The sequence below is a fragment of the Mus caroli genome, chromosome 8, assembly GCF_900094665.2.
Source record: "Mus caroli chromosome 8, CAROLI_EIJ_v1.1, whole genome shotgun sequence".
Taxonomy (NCBI): Eukaryota; Metazoa; Chordata; class Mammalia; order Rodentia; family Muridae; genus Mus; species Mus caroli.
In genome coordinates, this window is record NC_034577.1 from 101,120,765 (window position 1) to 101,134,308 (window position 13,544).

At 48.1% G+C, this 13,544-nt stretch overlaps 1 protein-coding gene across 1 annotated transcript; it reads right to left on the reverse strand.

Annotated features, from left to right (window-relative positions):
- Positions 1 to 662: 662 nt before the first annotated feature.
- Chst4 (carbohydrate sulfotransferase 4) lies at positions 663 to 10,090 on the reverse strand. Its single transcript, XM_021171140.1, has 2 exons — positions 10,045 to 10,090; positions 663 to 1,840 (listed from the first exon to the last, which is right to left on the reverse strand). Exon 2 carries the CDS (start codon positions 1,818 to 1,820, stop codon positions 663 to 665), a length of 1,158 nt encoding a protein of 385 aa, XP_021026799.1. The 5' UTR covers positions 1,821 to 1,840; positions 10,045 to 10,090.
- Positions 10,091 to 13,544: the final 3,454 nt, after the last annotated feature.

The window sequence follows — 13,544 nt, forward strand, 5'->3', positions numbered from 1 at the left end:
ATTTTACTGCAGGGCAGTTAGTTCCACAGGTCAGCATCCCGAATGCCAGGAAATCACTGAGGAGGGATGCCATCCATACCAGACACGCCTTGAACTTGAGCGCTGCCCCTGTTGTGTTGTTTGCTTCCTGTTTCTGATTACTGATAGTGACAACGGGCAGAGATTCACAGATAAGCACCAGCCCCTGCTCCTGCTTCCTCGAATCTTCTGGAAACTTGGAGGGTCTATGTCTCTGTGGAAGTTTCTGGGAGCTCTTTGGTATGAGTCACATTTCCCTGGCTTTTATTTTCCCCTTTCTCTTCGGGAAGATGTGGACAGGGAGGTTTACAGACTCACTCCACGGATGCTGTTTGCTATCCAGAAGGCCTCCAGACCATAGTCTCCAAGGTATGCACAAGTAGGAAGGCCAAGGATACAAGAAAGTCTTGCTTGACAGGTCAAAGGGGCTGCTTAAGGTTCCTAAGTACTTTCAAGACAGAAAGATACTGTTTCTTGGCTTTTAAGGCTCAGTTGTAGGGTAGACCTGAGTATAGACACAAAGACCCCTCTGCTTGGGGCTGAGGAGAAAGGGGCACTCAGTTTGGTCATACCTTAAGGCTTCTGTGGGTTTAATGGTGACTAAGGCTGGAACCAAGGGGTGTAGACAGACCTCCTTAACCTTCTCAGAAGACCTGCCCCAAGATATGGGAGGAGGACAGAAGATCCAGGGACAGGTTGCCTTGTTCTTGTTGAGATCTGACCTGGAGGTATCCCAGCAAATCCATAGCCTCACCACAGGCATCTTGAAGCTGGGAAACCTTTTCGTAAGGTAAGGACCAACGCCACGCCTGAGAGACGTTGAGGGCGTTCCTGGCGTTAGTATGGAAGGCATGCTGACCCATGCCCTTGCCGCGGGTGACATTGTGAACCCATGTTTGGAGGTGGGGCAAAAAATCCAACCCCACAAATTTATATAGTCTGGTCGTCTGGGCCAGGGGTGCCCGAACCAGGTCCTCATACCTCAGGAACAGGTAGCGCTGCTGCAGAGCTTCAGGGAGGGTTTGGATGGCCTTGACTATGTCCACCTGGCTTTTGCAGATGATCTTCATGGCATAATAGGGCTGGTCTTCCTCCTTGATCGATTTCAAATGCTGCCCTAGCACAATATGACTGTCAACCATGAGTTCTGTGGTGGTGTGTTCCCGGGATCGGAACACGGCCCGGGGGTCTCGGACCAGGTGCACGACGTACAGGTTGAGGGAAGGGTCTGTGAGCAGTGGATAGAGGGCCTGCAGGCTGAGAAAACGCACCTCCTTGAGTACCACAAAGTCGTGAGAGCGGCAGGCCTTCTCCACCATATCAAAGGGCTGCTGACCGCAGAGCAGCTTGCAGTGCTTGGGCGAGCTGATCTCGTGGGCAGGGAAGAAGTCACACACAGGCACCGAGCACAGGGCCCGGCTTTGCTCCCACTGGAAGAGGCTAGACTGTTTCCGGGGGCCTGGGTTCATGTAGGCATCAAAGACGCTCATGTCACACAGGAAGACAGAACGCAGAAGATCCCGCACAGCCATATGCAGCTTCCAGGCCGTGCTGCTGGTGAAAGTCATCCACACGTGCCAGGCAGGCTCCATCAGGTAGAACACATCCGGGTGCTGCCCGAAAAGCTGTCCCACAAAAGAGGATCCCGACCGCCAGGAAGACAGCACCAGCACATGCACGGGCCTCCTGGACTCCTCCCTCTGGGAAAGGGGTCTGTGGACGGACATATGGACGAAGAGAGCTGCAACGATCACCTGGGAACCCAGGAACATCAGCAGCCTCCCTTTCTTCAACAGCATCATCCTGCGAAGGAGGAGAAGACCTTGAAGGGGCAAGCAGAGGGGATGGGGCTGAGTTAGGTTGTTACAGCATTTACCTTTTGGCTTCTCCTGGATCCCCATCCAAGAAGCAATGTTAAAAAAAAAATCCTGCAAGTATTTGTCCAGATCCCTCTGCCAAGTAATTCTGGCTTTTAATTGGATCACTGCATTCTATTTTACAGTCTTTAAAACGCCCCCTTCTGGTCTTTCTCATCCATCAAACCACCAAGAATATCCTTACCCAGCAATATTTAATCACTATAGGGGATTCTGCCATACCCCACACCTTCTACACCCCTGACAAGAGTGTGGTCTTGTAGACAAAGCCGTCTGTCTGACCAAGTGCTAGTTAGATGCCTTGTGGTCCTCCGCAAACCAAGGGAAGTGAGACACTTAGCCACAGGCTCCTCACCCATTCCTTCATGTGAAGGGGCATCCCAGAAGCCCGTTCCTCATCCCTTCCCCATTTTGTTGAGGCCTGTGACCTTCACACTGTAATCTCCTGAAGGCTAGGGCTGTAGGCTACCAAACTACCTGGCTTTAGAGTTGTCTCCTTAGTGGAAGAGCCACAAACTGCATTTGACATTGAGTTCCTTCTGACTTAGCCTCATCTCATGGGACAAACAACAAGGGGAAGCTGATTAAAACCTAACTTTGTGTCTATACAGGAAACAAATGCTCTGAGCGCTTATCGGCCAAATTATCGTCTCCACAGAAGTGTGGTGAGCCAGCCTAGGAGCTGTGTTAGCGAAAGCTGTGGCTGTTTGGTCATAGGGCTTCAACTTGGGAAAAGCCTGTCTGCTTTGATCTACTCAGGGTGACTTGGCATGGTTGGGCAAGTTGTAGTGTACAGTACCAGAGAACGTCACCTCATTGTAATTAAGATGTTCATTACACGAAGTGACAGTAGAGGGAAGAAGGTGTTTGGAGGGTGTCCCAGGAGGAGACATTCAGTATTTAAAGAACATGTTTCCATTTCTAATTCATATTTAAAAAAATCACAAAGACTGGTGGAACAACTGGCGTTATCCTTTTCACAATGCGGGCTTATTTCATATAAAAAGACCTTCAGGTGGAGGCCCTGGTAGTCCAACCATGCTCCCAGGATGGCTTTGTGGTCCTGAGTTTTTGGGTAGCACACACTGGACATGGTGGGTTAGTTAAAGAATAAAAGGAAGAAGAAGAGGAAGAAGAGGAGGAGGAGGAGGGGGGGGAGAAGGAGAAAAGGAGAAAAGGAGAAGAAGGAGAAGGAGAAGGAGAAGGAGAAGGAGAAGGAGAAGGAGAAGGAGAAGGAGAAGGAGAAGGAGAAGAAGAAGAAGAAGAAGAAGAAGAAGAAGAAGAAGAAGAAGAAGAAGAAGAAGAAGAAGAAGAAGAAGAAGAAAGAAGCAGCAGCCATGAAATTGAGAGTATGGTGCCCTAACCTGCAGGGATAATCATCGGGGACCTAGGGCAGGGGAGAGAGAGTGGGAGGGACAAGAAACAGGAAGAATGAGAGCAAGTCAATTAGACTGATCAAGCTCTGAAAAACTTTATTCAGGAGTGGCAATATAAGCATAAGAAAGAGGAGGCTTCAAGGGAAGGGTGAAGAGCCCAGGGGCTCTCCCAAGGTCTCTCCCAAGGTCGGGTGGCAATCTTCAGCTCCTGGAACCAACAATCACAGTGTCCTCTCTACCCACAAACATTCTTTCTGTTATGACCACTAACAGCCTCTCAGGATTGTTTATGTAAGCTAGAAATTTTCCACAAGGCCATGGCTCCCGCATCTCCTCCCTTCTAATTATTTCCACTAAGGCCCTAAGGAACTGGGCTGATCAGTAGTCATCTCATCCTTGGATGAGTGGGCGTTAACCAGCAGGGGTGGGAGGGAGCATTGACCTGATTTCTCCCGTGGGCACCATCAGGACCCACAGTCATGGCTCTTGGTATCTTTTGGGGAGGGGAGGCGGAGCCTTAGAAAAATCCTTAGGATGAGGTTGAAAACAGATACCGACCTCCTTGCAAACCAGGTTTGTCTCACGGGGAATTCAGAGATGGTCCGTGTGAGACTTTCCCCTGNGGTGCTAAGCCTCACAGCCTATGCTGGTGCCCATACTGGATTCATCTGATCAAGAACCAATGTGCACAGGTCTGAATCGTATGCAGCTCCTGAAGGAGAGTTATCAACCCCAGGTTNANCAAGGCCTCTNTCAGCCAAATCAAGTCTATGATAATGAATTTGCCATGGAATCAATCTGCTGTTTTATAAAACCAGTAATTCTGTTAAAAATAAAAGGCCCCAAAGTTACTAATAATAAAATGCTTATTAAAGGTCCAAGGAGGGGCATCAAGAGGGTGAACATGGAGGACTTCCACCAATTATCAGCAGCAGCTGAAAACCGTTTTCTCTGGAGCTCCAAATTACGTTTATGTAACTGTTGGATTCTANACTGCCTGACTCATTCAGAAAGAGACAGGTGCCATCTTTCTCAGTGGTCAGCAAATCAAATGCTCGGCGACTTGGGTGAGGGAAGTTCATTGTCTCTGTAGAGAAGCTAAAGACTCGGTGGAGGCTTCCACTGCCAATGCAAATTGTTGGGATAATTTGGTGGTGGTGAGAAGAGAATGGGTTAAAGCCCCTCCAGCCAAACCGGCAGCCACAACAGAGGTTACCAAGGAGACACAGGCCACTATAGGGAGGAAAACAGCTCGCTTTATTCTAATATCCAGGGGTGGGCTGGGGTGGGGGCTATTCCAGCTCAAATACAGGGGAGTTAGCAAGGTCAACTGAGGAACTAGGGTCATGGGAAGACAGCAATTCTTTATCTATGTTTTTGGAAAGAATTTTAGTAAAGGTACCATTACACTGGAAAAAAAAAATAAAAGAACCCTTCAGGGGCAATCAGATGCTGACTAGGTGAGCTAGTTTGCACAAATTATCACTGGGATGAGTATAGCAGGATTTAAATTGCTGTTGTTCAGGGATCAAGAACAAGGATACTTCAAAAATTTGGGAAAAAGTCTTAGGACTGGCACCAGACATATTCAAAGGAATGGGATAAGGGTCAGCTGTCAAGGGAGGGCGTCCTTGGTACCCAGTGAGAACCCCACCTCCAAGCCTGTCTTGTTATCAACTCTCTACCCAGAGTGCTTTGCCCTCTTTTTTTCTTTTTACCTCTTGTAGGTATGGTTTGGGAGACGCAGAGCACACAAAGCCTTTCCTTGTTTCTTTTGTACCACACAGAATCCTATTGTATGGACACACAACAGTTTATCTAACCAAGGGCTCCTGGGTTGTTTCCAAGCTCCCTTATTTCAAAGGCTGCAGTCACAAGCTTCCTGCCTACACACATGTAAGATTCAATGCGCAGAAGCGAATTGTTGAGTCAAAAAGTATATATGTGTGTGTGCATGTGTATTGTGTGAGTGTGTGTGTGTATGTGTGTGCATGTGTGTGTATGTGTGTGAGTGCTTGTGTATGTGTGTCTGCATATGCATGTGTGTGCATGTATATATATATGTGTGTGTGTGCATGTGTGTGTATGCTTTGTGTTTACATGTGTGTATGTGTATATATGTGTGTGTGTACGTGTGTGTGTATGTGTTAATGTGTGTGCATGTGTATGTACATCTGTGAGTGCGTGTGTGTGAAAGAGAGAGAGAGAGAGAGAGAGAGAGAGAGAGAGAGAGAGAGAGAGAGAGAGATGAGTCAGTGCCAGGCAGCTCTCATGCTTCCTGTGAACATGGAGGGAGGTATTAGAGAGAGGGTTGAGGAGGAGGCAGCCGCAGAGGTGATTCTTGGAGTCGGTAACTTGTTTCCTCAAGAGTTAGGGCATGCTTTGCCAGCTCTCAGCTTCCCTTGGAAGTCCCCTTGAACATTCTGGAAGTGTGTCATGATCCTCACGAGACTTTGTGTGGCAGTGGCACCCCCCCAACCCCCACCATTTCTCGAGTTCACTGCCAGTCTGGCTTTTCCTCGGAATGACCAAGAGGATCAGATGAGGATCAGTCTTCTTCCCTACGTTTTGTGTATGTGTATGTGTGCCTATTTGTGTGATGGCCACAATAGGCTTTTGTGCCATTTCTCTCTCTCTCTCTCTTCCCCCGTCCCTGCCCCTGCCCTCTTAGGGTCTCTCACTGACCTGGAACTGGCCTAATAGTCTAGGCTGGCTGGCCAATGAGCCTCTGGGATTCCAAGTGAGTACCACCATGCCTGGCTTTTTAAAATGTGAGTTCTAACAATCACACTCAGGTCTTGGTGCTCTCAAGGTAAGCGGACCCGTGGATCTGTCTCTCTAGCCTTCATCTCTTTGTGGACAAAACATCCCAGCACTTTGCCAGGCTCAGTGGTTAAGAGCACTTGCTACCCAAGCATGGGGATGTAAGTTCATATCCCCAGCACCCACAGAAAAGCAAGGCATGGCCATCCAGGTGCATGTATCCTGTGTTGTGGGAGAATGCTTTGGGCTTGCTGGCCCCAATGTCCAGTGAGAAATGAATACTGCAGAGGGTAATGGACTCACAGGTGCACATACAGTCGTCATAGACTCACAGGTGCACATGTATAGTCCCCATAGACTCACATGTGCACATACAGTCCCCATAGACGCACATGTGCACATACAGTCCCCATAGACGCACATGTGCACATATAGCCCATGATCTAGCACAGGGGACTGTGTCAGTGAATGGTACTCCCTGCCTTGTTGCCTGAGCCCCCATGGCTTAGGAGATGACCAGTTCCTAAAACTGAGGTCCAAGAGGGAATAGTTAGAAACTATTTCATTTATTGACCATAGTTTAACTGTGGTTTTTTCCTGCTCCATTGCCCCAAGATAGAGAACTTCTCCATCTGACAATCTGAGAACAATGCTGTAGAACAAAGATAGGAAGCAGTAGAGTTTCGGGGAAGAGGATAACCAGACGAGAATTCAACCCTCAGACATCCAGAGCCTGAACTAGAATTTTATAGGCAGGTCCTGTAACTCCTTCAGCCCAAAGCTAACATCCCTTGGTGCTAGGAGAGCAGGATTTCCCTTCTATCCCAGCCCTGGGCTAACTCCATCCTGCAGGGATTGATGTCTCTGTGCCTCTCTCATGTGCCAGCTGCCCCTGGCCTCAAGCCAGGCTCTCTTTGTGTTTTCTTCCCTTTTTATTTTCAGGGTGCTAGGGTGGGTATTGGGGAGCAACCTGGCACCTTATACCTGCTGTTCTATCATGATGCCTCCAGGCCTCCGTTTTTCTTTGGCATGAACCCTGGCCAGAAAGAGCAAACTTTTGTGAAGTTGTGCAGTCCCTGGTCACCGGGCTCTGAGCAGCACATACTAAGACTGCCCAGCCCACTAGAAAGCATTCGAGTGCACAGCTCAGGCAAAATGTAGCTTAATAATCAACAGTAGAGGCAGAGGATATTCCGGAGCTGGCAGACATGAGGGTGCTGGTTACATGATGCTCAAGGAGGCTCACTGGGGAGGAGCCTCTAAGTCCAGCCTGCTGCTGGAATTCCTCTCTGCTTCAGGCCTCTGCATTTCCCTCCTGTCCCTCAGCCCCCTCCCCATCACCCATGGCCACCTCCCCACTCTGTCTCTTTATTTATTTAATGTATTTGAGCATCCGGTTGCTGACACACCAGAAGAGGGCATCAGATGCCATTACAGATGGTTGTGAGCCACCATGTGGTTGCTGGGAATTGAACTCAGGACCTCTGGAAGAGCAGACAGTGCTCTTAACCACTGAGCCATCTCTCCAGCCCCACACACCTCTTTCTAAGGCACCTCCTGTTACTCTGATTAACATACTAACATGTACAGGCTGAAACCCAAATCCCCAGGCCTTGTGCCCAGGGCCCCACTCTACCTGCCCTGCTTGTCATTTATTTCCCTGCTTCTAGGCCTCGGATTCAACTTCCAGAGCTTCCCAACCAGTCTTGTTGCCGAGGAGCCTGGAGAGACATTAGGGAACTGCCATTCTTCCTTCAAGAGAGGACTTACAGGCCCTCTTTCTCCCCAAAAGAAAGCTATCCCCCCTGTCTCCCAAATGTACATGAGATGCCACCAATTGCACAGGGCACAGCTGCCGACTTCCCAGTGAGCTGCAGTTCCTGAAGAGGCAGCCATGTCTTATCTGGCTCTCAAGTGCAACACTTCACAGCTCATTAGGACACCTTTAGACTCCTGGACCAATGAAGTCCATGGCTAGCTGGATGAAATGAGAAGAATCACATTGTTAGGTAGCAGAAAGACCTTTGAGCTTTGTTTGATACAAGGTCTCCAAACTGATTAGATATTGGGAAATGACCCTCAACTTCTGACCCTCCTTCCTCCACTCCTAAAGCGCTGTGGTACAGGCAGCTGGAATCCCTTGAGGGTTGAGGGTTGAGGGGTAAGGGGTCGGGTGAAGGAGGGGTCAGGGTGAGGAGCCTCCCTGTAGGTGGGCTAAGCCGAGGAGGATGGCAGATGATACTGAAATGTCTACTCTTCTTAGGCAGCCAGAAGGGCGTTGGATCCCTTTAGGGCATCATGGAAGGAGAAGAGACCCCTGGGGTTCCAGGTGTGCACTAAAGGTCACAGTGACAGATGCCTAGCGTTGTCTTGGGAATGAAACGGCAAGAAAACACTCAGGTCTTGAGAACCATCATCAGAAGGATGTTGGTGAGGGGGACCTGTGTCAGGGGCAGGGACCACGGAGGCACCAGGGTTGGGGGGCTTCCTTCCACAGCCTGACTACAGGGGCCTGGATTACAGATCCTCTCCTACCAATCAGGAGCACATATGTTTTTGGAAGCAAAATGGGAAGTCCTGACCAAAATCAACTAAACAGACAGACAGACAGACAGACAGACAAAACCCCTGCATATCAATCTAAGAGGCCAGCATTCTAAAGACTCTCCACTTTAGATTCTTTAGGGAAACAATGTCCCAGCAAGCAGAAGGTAGAGACAGCAGGAAGTCGCTATGCACAGGGAATGGAGGTGGGTTGGGGACACTGCCGTCACCACAGATAGCCTACAGACCTGGGAAACTCTTGGGATTAAGTTACCAGATAAAGACAACCACAAAACAAACTTTGCTTAAGACAGTGACTTATACTGCATCCAAAGCTGGCCCCGAACTCAACCAAACAGCATTTTCTGCCTCCCAAGTGTCAGGATTACACCCTTAACTACCACGCTCCAACGAACAAACTCAACAAGTCAGACTGATAGAGGGACTGTACCCACCTGCAAGCCCGTGGACAGTGCTGGGCACACAGCTCAGGGAAACACCTGTCCATGAATGTCAGAGTGAACCGATATCTGTGGGGACAATCTTGACACTTGGGGTGTTCTTGTTCACTTGAAGGGAATGGGCACGATGTCATACTTATTTTAGACGCATCATATTCTGGCCCTAACAAAATAGAATTACCCAGGGCCGTTTGAGGCAAAGGTCCCCTCCACCTCAGCTGACATGCTTGCTCCATAAAGGCCATTATATTTCACATCTTACAATACACTTCTGGACTTCCAAAGCCCTTTGTGTGTCCAATTAGACACAATGAGACTGTCAAAACAGCATTGGCCACTTCCCTATTCTTAAAATTTACATTTTAATATGTACTATATATGTCTTACCATGTATGTGGAGGTCAGAGGAATACTGTGGAAACTGATTCTCTCCCACCAAGTGGGTCTTGGGACTGGAACTCAGATCCTTGGGCTTGGTGGCAAGCACCCTTACCCAGAACCATTTCACTGCCCTCCCCACCTCCCGTTCCCCAACCTGATTCCTTATTTTTCAAAAGGAACAACTGACATTTGACTGATTGATGGTTCGTTGCAATAGCACTACCCATTTGATCTGATTAATGGCCATGCTCCACTCTGCCTGAGCTGGACAAAGCCTGCAGGTTCCTGCTCCGATCCCCCATTCAGCGGAGAACGGGAGAGAATCTGGACGGTCAGATATACTAGGGCTCCATTACAACATTCCTACCCACATTTGAAGCTCTTTCTCATCCTTTATGGGTGGAGCTGGTGGGGTTCAGCTTCTGGTAGGCAGTTTGAGTTTTTTTTTTTTCTTTTCTTTTCTAGAAGATTCCCTTGGTGATTCAACGCCATTCCTTTTTCCTAGCCCTCTTCCTCCAGCCATCAAAATCCCCAGCTTAGATGTCAGGGTTACCTGATATGCTGATCCTGTAGCTGGGATAATGCCCTTCGTGATAGCTGCTCCCCAAGGAATTCTCTTCTTACCTTAGGCTTCCTCAGGGCCCACAATGACTGAGAGGCTCACTGCCTGCCAGGCTCAGCACCGTTCTCTCTCTGACTCATGGACTCCTCCTCCTTGGCATTTTGCATACCTAACCCTTCTGCTTGCCCTCTCCTTTATGTTGAAACAGCACCCCCACCTTGCAAGACAGGCTCCAGAAAGCTCTGCCTCCAGGAAAGCTGTGGTACAGGCAGCTGGAATCCCTTGAGGGTTGAGGGGTAAGGGGTAAGGGGTCGGGTGAAGGAAGGGTCAGGGTGAGGAGCCTCCCTGTGGTGGGCTAAGCCGAGGAGGATGGCAGATGATACTGAAATGTCTACTCTTCTTAGGCAGCCAGAAGGGCATTGGATCCCTTTAGGGCATCATGGAAGGAGAAGAGACCCCTGGGGTTCCAGAGGTGTGGTTGGAAGGCGTGTTGCCAGAAAGTTATTCAGCCCATAAGGTCCTGTAAGCCATTCTCCCTCCTGTATTTTGCCCTTATCTCTAAGGAGACTGTACAAAGATTATTTTTCCAGGCATCGCACCTGTTTCTTTACCCCACCCTAGGGAGGTAACATTTTTTAGCTCCTATGTCATGCCCAATATCTTCACTCTCCTTGTAAGAGGGTAACAAACATTCTCTTGGCTAGGAGAGTATAGATTTCCCAGTATCTGGTTTGATTAAAGGGGGAAGAATTTGCCTTTTATGACAAAAAGCAAATTATAGAAAATTACAACTTCTTAATCATTTATGCCCCTGGGCAAGACATATACCCACTCTGGGCTACTTTATCTGATTGTCCACAGTGGATACAATGTATCCATCTAAACCAATGGATGCATCTGGAAAAAAAAAAACATAAACTTCCATGGAGTACAAAGGATGAGGACTGACTGGAAAATCTATATAAAATAGGCATGGCAGTGCCTACTTTACATATTATAAATATTGGGATTAGTGTGCACAGAGCCCCTGTCCAATTTTATGCAATAATAAGGGTTTAAAGGTGTCAGTTACGGGGGCTACAGAGATGGCTCTGTGGTTAGGAGCAATACTGTTTTTTGCAGGGGATCCTAGGTCAGTTCTTGCTCCCACATCAGGGGTAATTCCAGCTCCAGGGGACCTGAAGCCTCTGTAGGCACTAGCACTCACGTGCACACACACACTCACTCACACACACACACACACACACACATTCACACACACATACATACATACATATACACACTCATACACATACATACACACACACACATGCACATGCACACACTTATAAATAAAAGAAATCTGGCGAAATTGTTAGCTATCATTTAATAATGGCCATACCTCTTCTTAATCAGCTGCTGAGGTATTTTCCAGGCTTCACAAAAGAGCAGCCAGACCCTGTGGGAGTGAGTCACACCCAGGTCTGCCAGATTCCCATCAGCTGTGTCCCCAGAGGCCTTATCACTGTATAGATGACAAGAACCTGAGGAGGCCCCTTGTCCCCTCCTCCCCCCGTATTACTTTCAGCTGGGTCCCTTCCTGTTTCCTTCTGGCAGGGTGGAGACAAAGTTCTCCTCTTCCAAGTGGCTGCTGGGATATGAACACTGAAGAACTAGAGATGGGCAGCTGGGGTCGACTCTTGTTCTCACTGTAGGAGTGGTCCTTGCTCAGTGTCAAAGAACTGGAGGATGCAGTATGTGTAAAGGAGGGAAGACAACCACAGAAAGCCATTTACCTTTCCTCCCATGCATGTAGAAGTCTGTAAAGTTGGCCAGCCAAGGTTCATGCCTCACTCCGGCACACAGAGGTTTGTATATTCTTCTCTCCCTCCCTCCCTCTCCCTCTCTCCCTCCCTTTCTCTCTCTCTGTCTCTCCGTCTCTGTCTGTGTCTCTGTGTTTGTGTGTGTGTGTGTGTGCACTTATGTGTAGGCCACTTGTGTCTGGTCTTCTACTGTCCTTCATTTATTTATTTTTTGAAACAAGGTCTCTCACTGAGTTCAGAACTCATGACTTTGGCCAACAAGTCCCAGGAATCCCCCTGTCTCTGCATCTCCAACACCAGAATTAAGGACATTGGCCACCGTGCTCAGCTCATGGAAGCTGGAAACCAAACTCTGCCCCTTGGGCCTGCAAAGCCAGCCCTTCCCTACATCATCCCCTTGGGCCTGCAAAGCCAGCCCTTGCCTACATCATCCCCTTGGGCCTGCAAAGCCAGCCCTTGCCTACATCATCCCCTTGGGCCTGCAAAGCCAGCCCTTCCCTACATCATCTCAGCCCTTTGTTTCTGCTTTAAGATAATTTGAGTTCCAAAGTACAATTCAGACACAAAGCATCCTTGTACGACTCATCGAGCTGTTTCATGCTTTGTTTTCTTGCTCTGTGATGTTGCCTGTGTAACTGTGCCGATGTTGTCTCATGGACACTAGAGCTCTTTGTGGTTATGACTCGGGAGGATTGGCATACACACTGGCAGAGGGCGACTCCAGAGTCTCCCTCACCTTATATCATAAACATTTACCCCTGTGAGCGAATCCTTATTTCTTCAAGATGTGGGGGGGGGGGGGTTCATTCTTTAGCCCAGGCTGGCCTGGAAATCACTGTGTAGCCAAGGCTAGCCTGGAGTTGCGATGACCCCTCTTGCCTCAGCCTTCCAAGTGCAAGGACCACAGGCTTGAGCTACAGTTAATGCTTTTTGGATGATGTCTTTTTTTGTTTTTTTAATTAATGTTAGGCAGGTATCCGTGGGCCTTTTCAAAATTATTGTTACTAAATTTTTGATGCTACCTGAGATTCCTTAGCGTTTCCTCATAAGAACATATGAGGAGACCCACGAATTTGGTTGATTTTTCTCTACCAGTAGTGTTGTTAACTGTAGGGATGAGTCAGGGCACTGTGGACCATGTAGCCTCCTTAGAAAGCACAGCGTCCTCCATTGACGCTTCGACCCGTAGGATGTGTACTGGTAACCGTTCAGTCTCTTTGGAGACCAAATGGCCTTCTGATCTTGAGAACAGGTGACTTAATAGAGGCATCCCATCATGCCCCAGGTCTCAGGTGATCATGGATGACAAGGACTACAGCACTGTCAGTCTTTTATGATCCTCTTATCTTTGGTAGGAGGGAGGTCATCAGACTTTGGTTGTTGAACATTCAGAAGCACAGCCTCACCGATCTTGCAGTTTTAACTTCTGTGTAGCATTTAGATTTATTTTAGACACCAAAACCAAACACTTTTTCATGCCTCAGTTTTCCCAAGTGATTGAAGCTTTTTAAAGTTAGTTAAAGTTAGTAAAACAAGCAATTATATTGATCATACGTACGTTTGCTTTTAAACTAATTTCTCTGTGAACGAGTAAATGATTGTCTTAAGCGCACCTCCCATTGGTTTATCAGACAGTAAATATTATTGACTCGAACTCTGAACTTTTTATACTCTTTCACCACAAAGCGTATGTCATCCTTAAGTCTTATCTGCTACAAATGTTCTGAGACTTAGATTAAACCTTTCTATGTTTTGTTTTA

Excerpts from the sequence above, each read along its gene's own strand:
- Chst4 (XM_021171140.1), bottom strand. The coding sequence starts at position 1,820 with ATGATGCTGTTGAAGAAAGGGAGGCTGCTGATGTTCCTGGGTTCCCAG.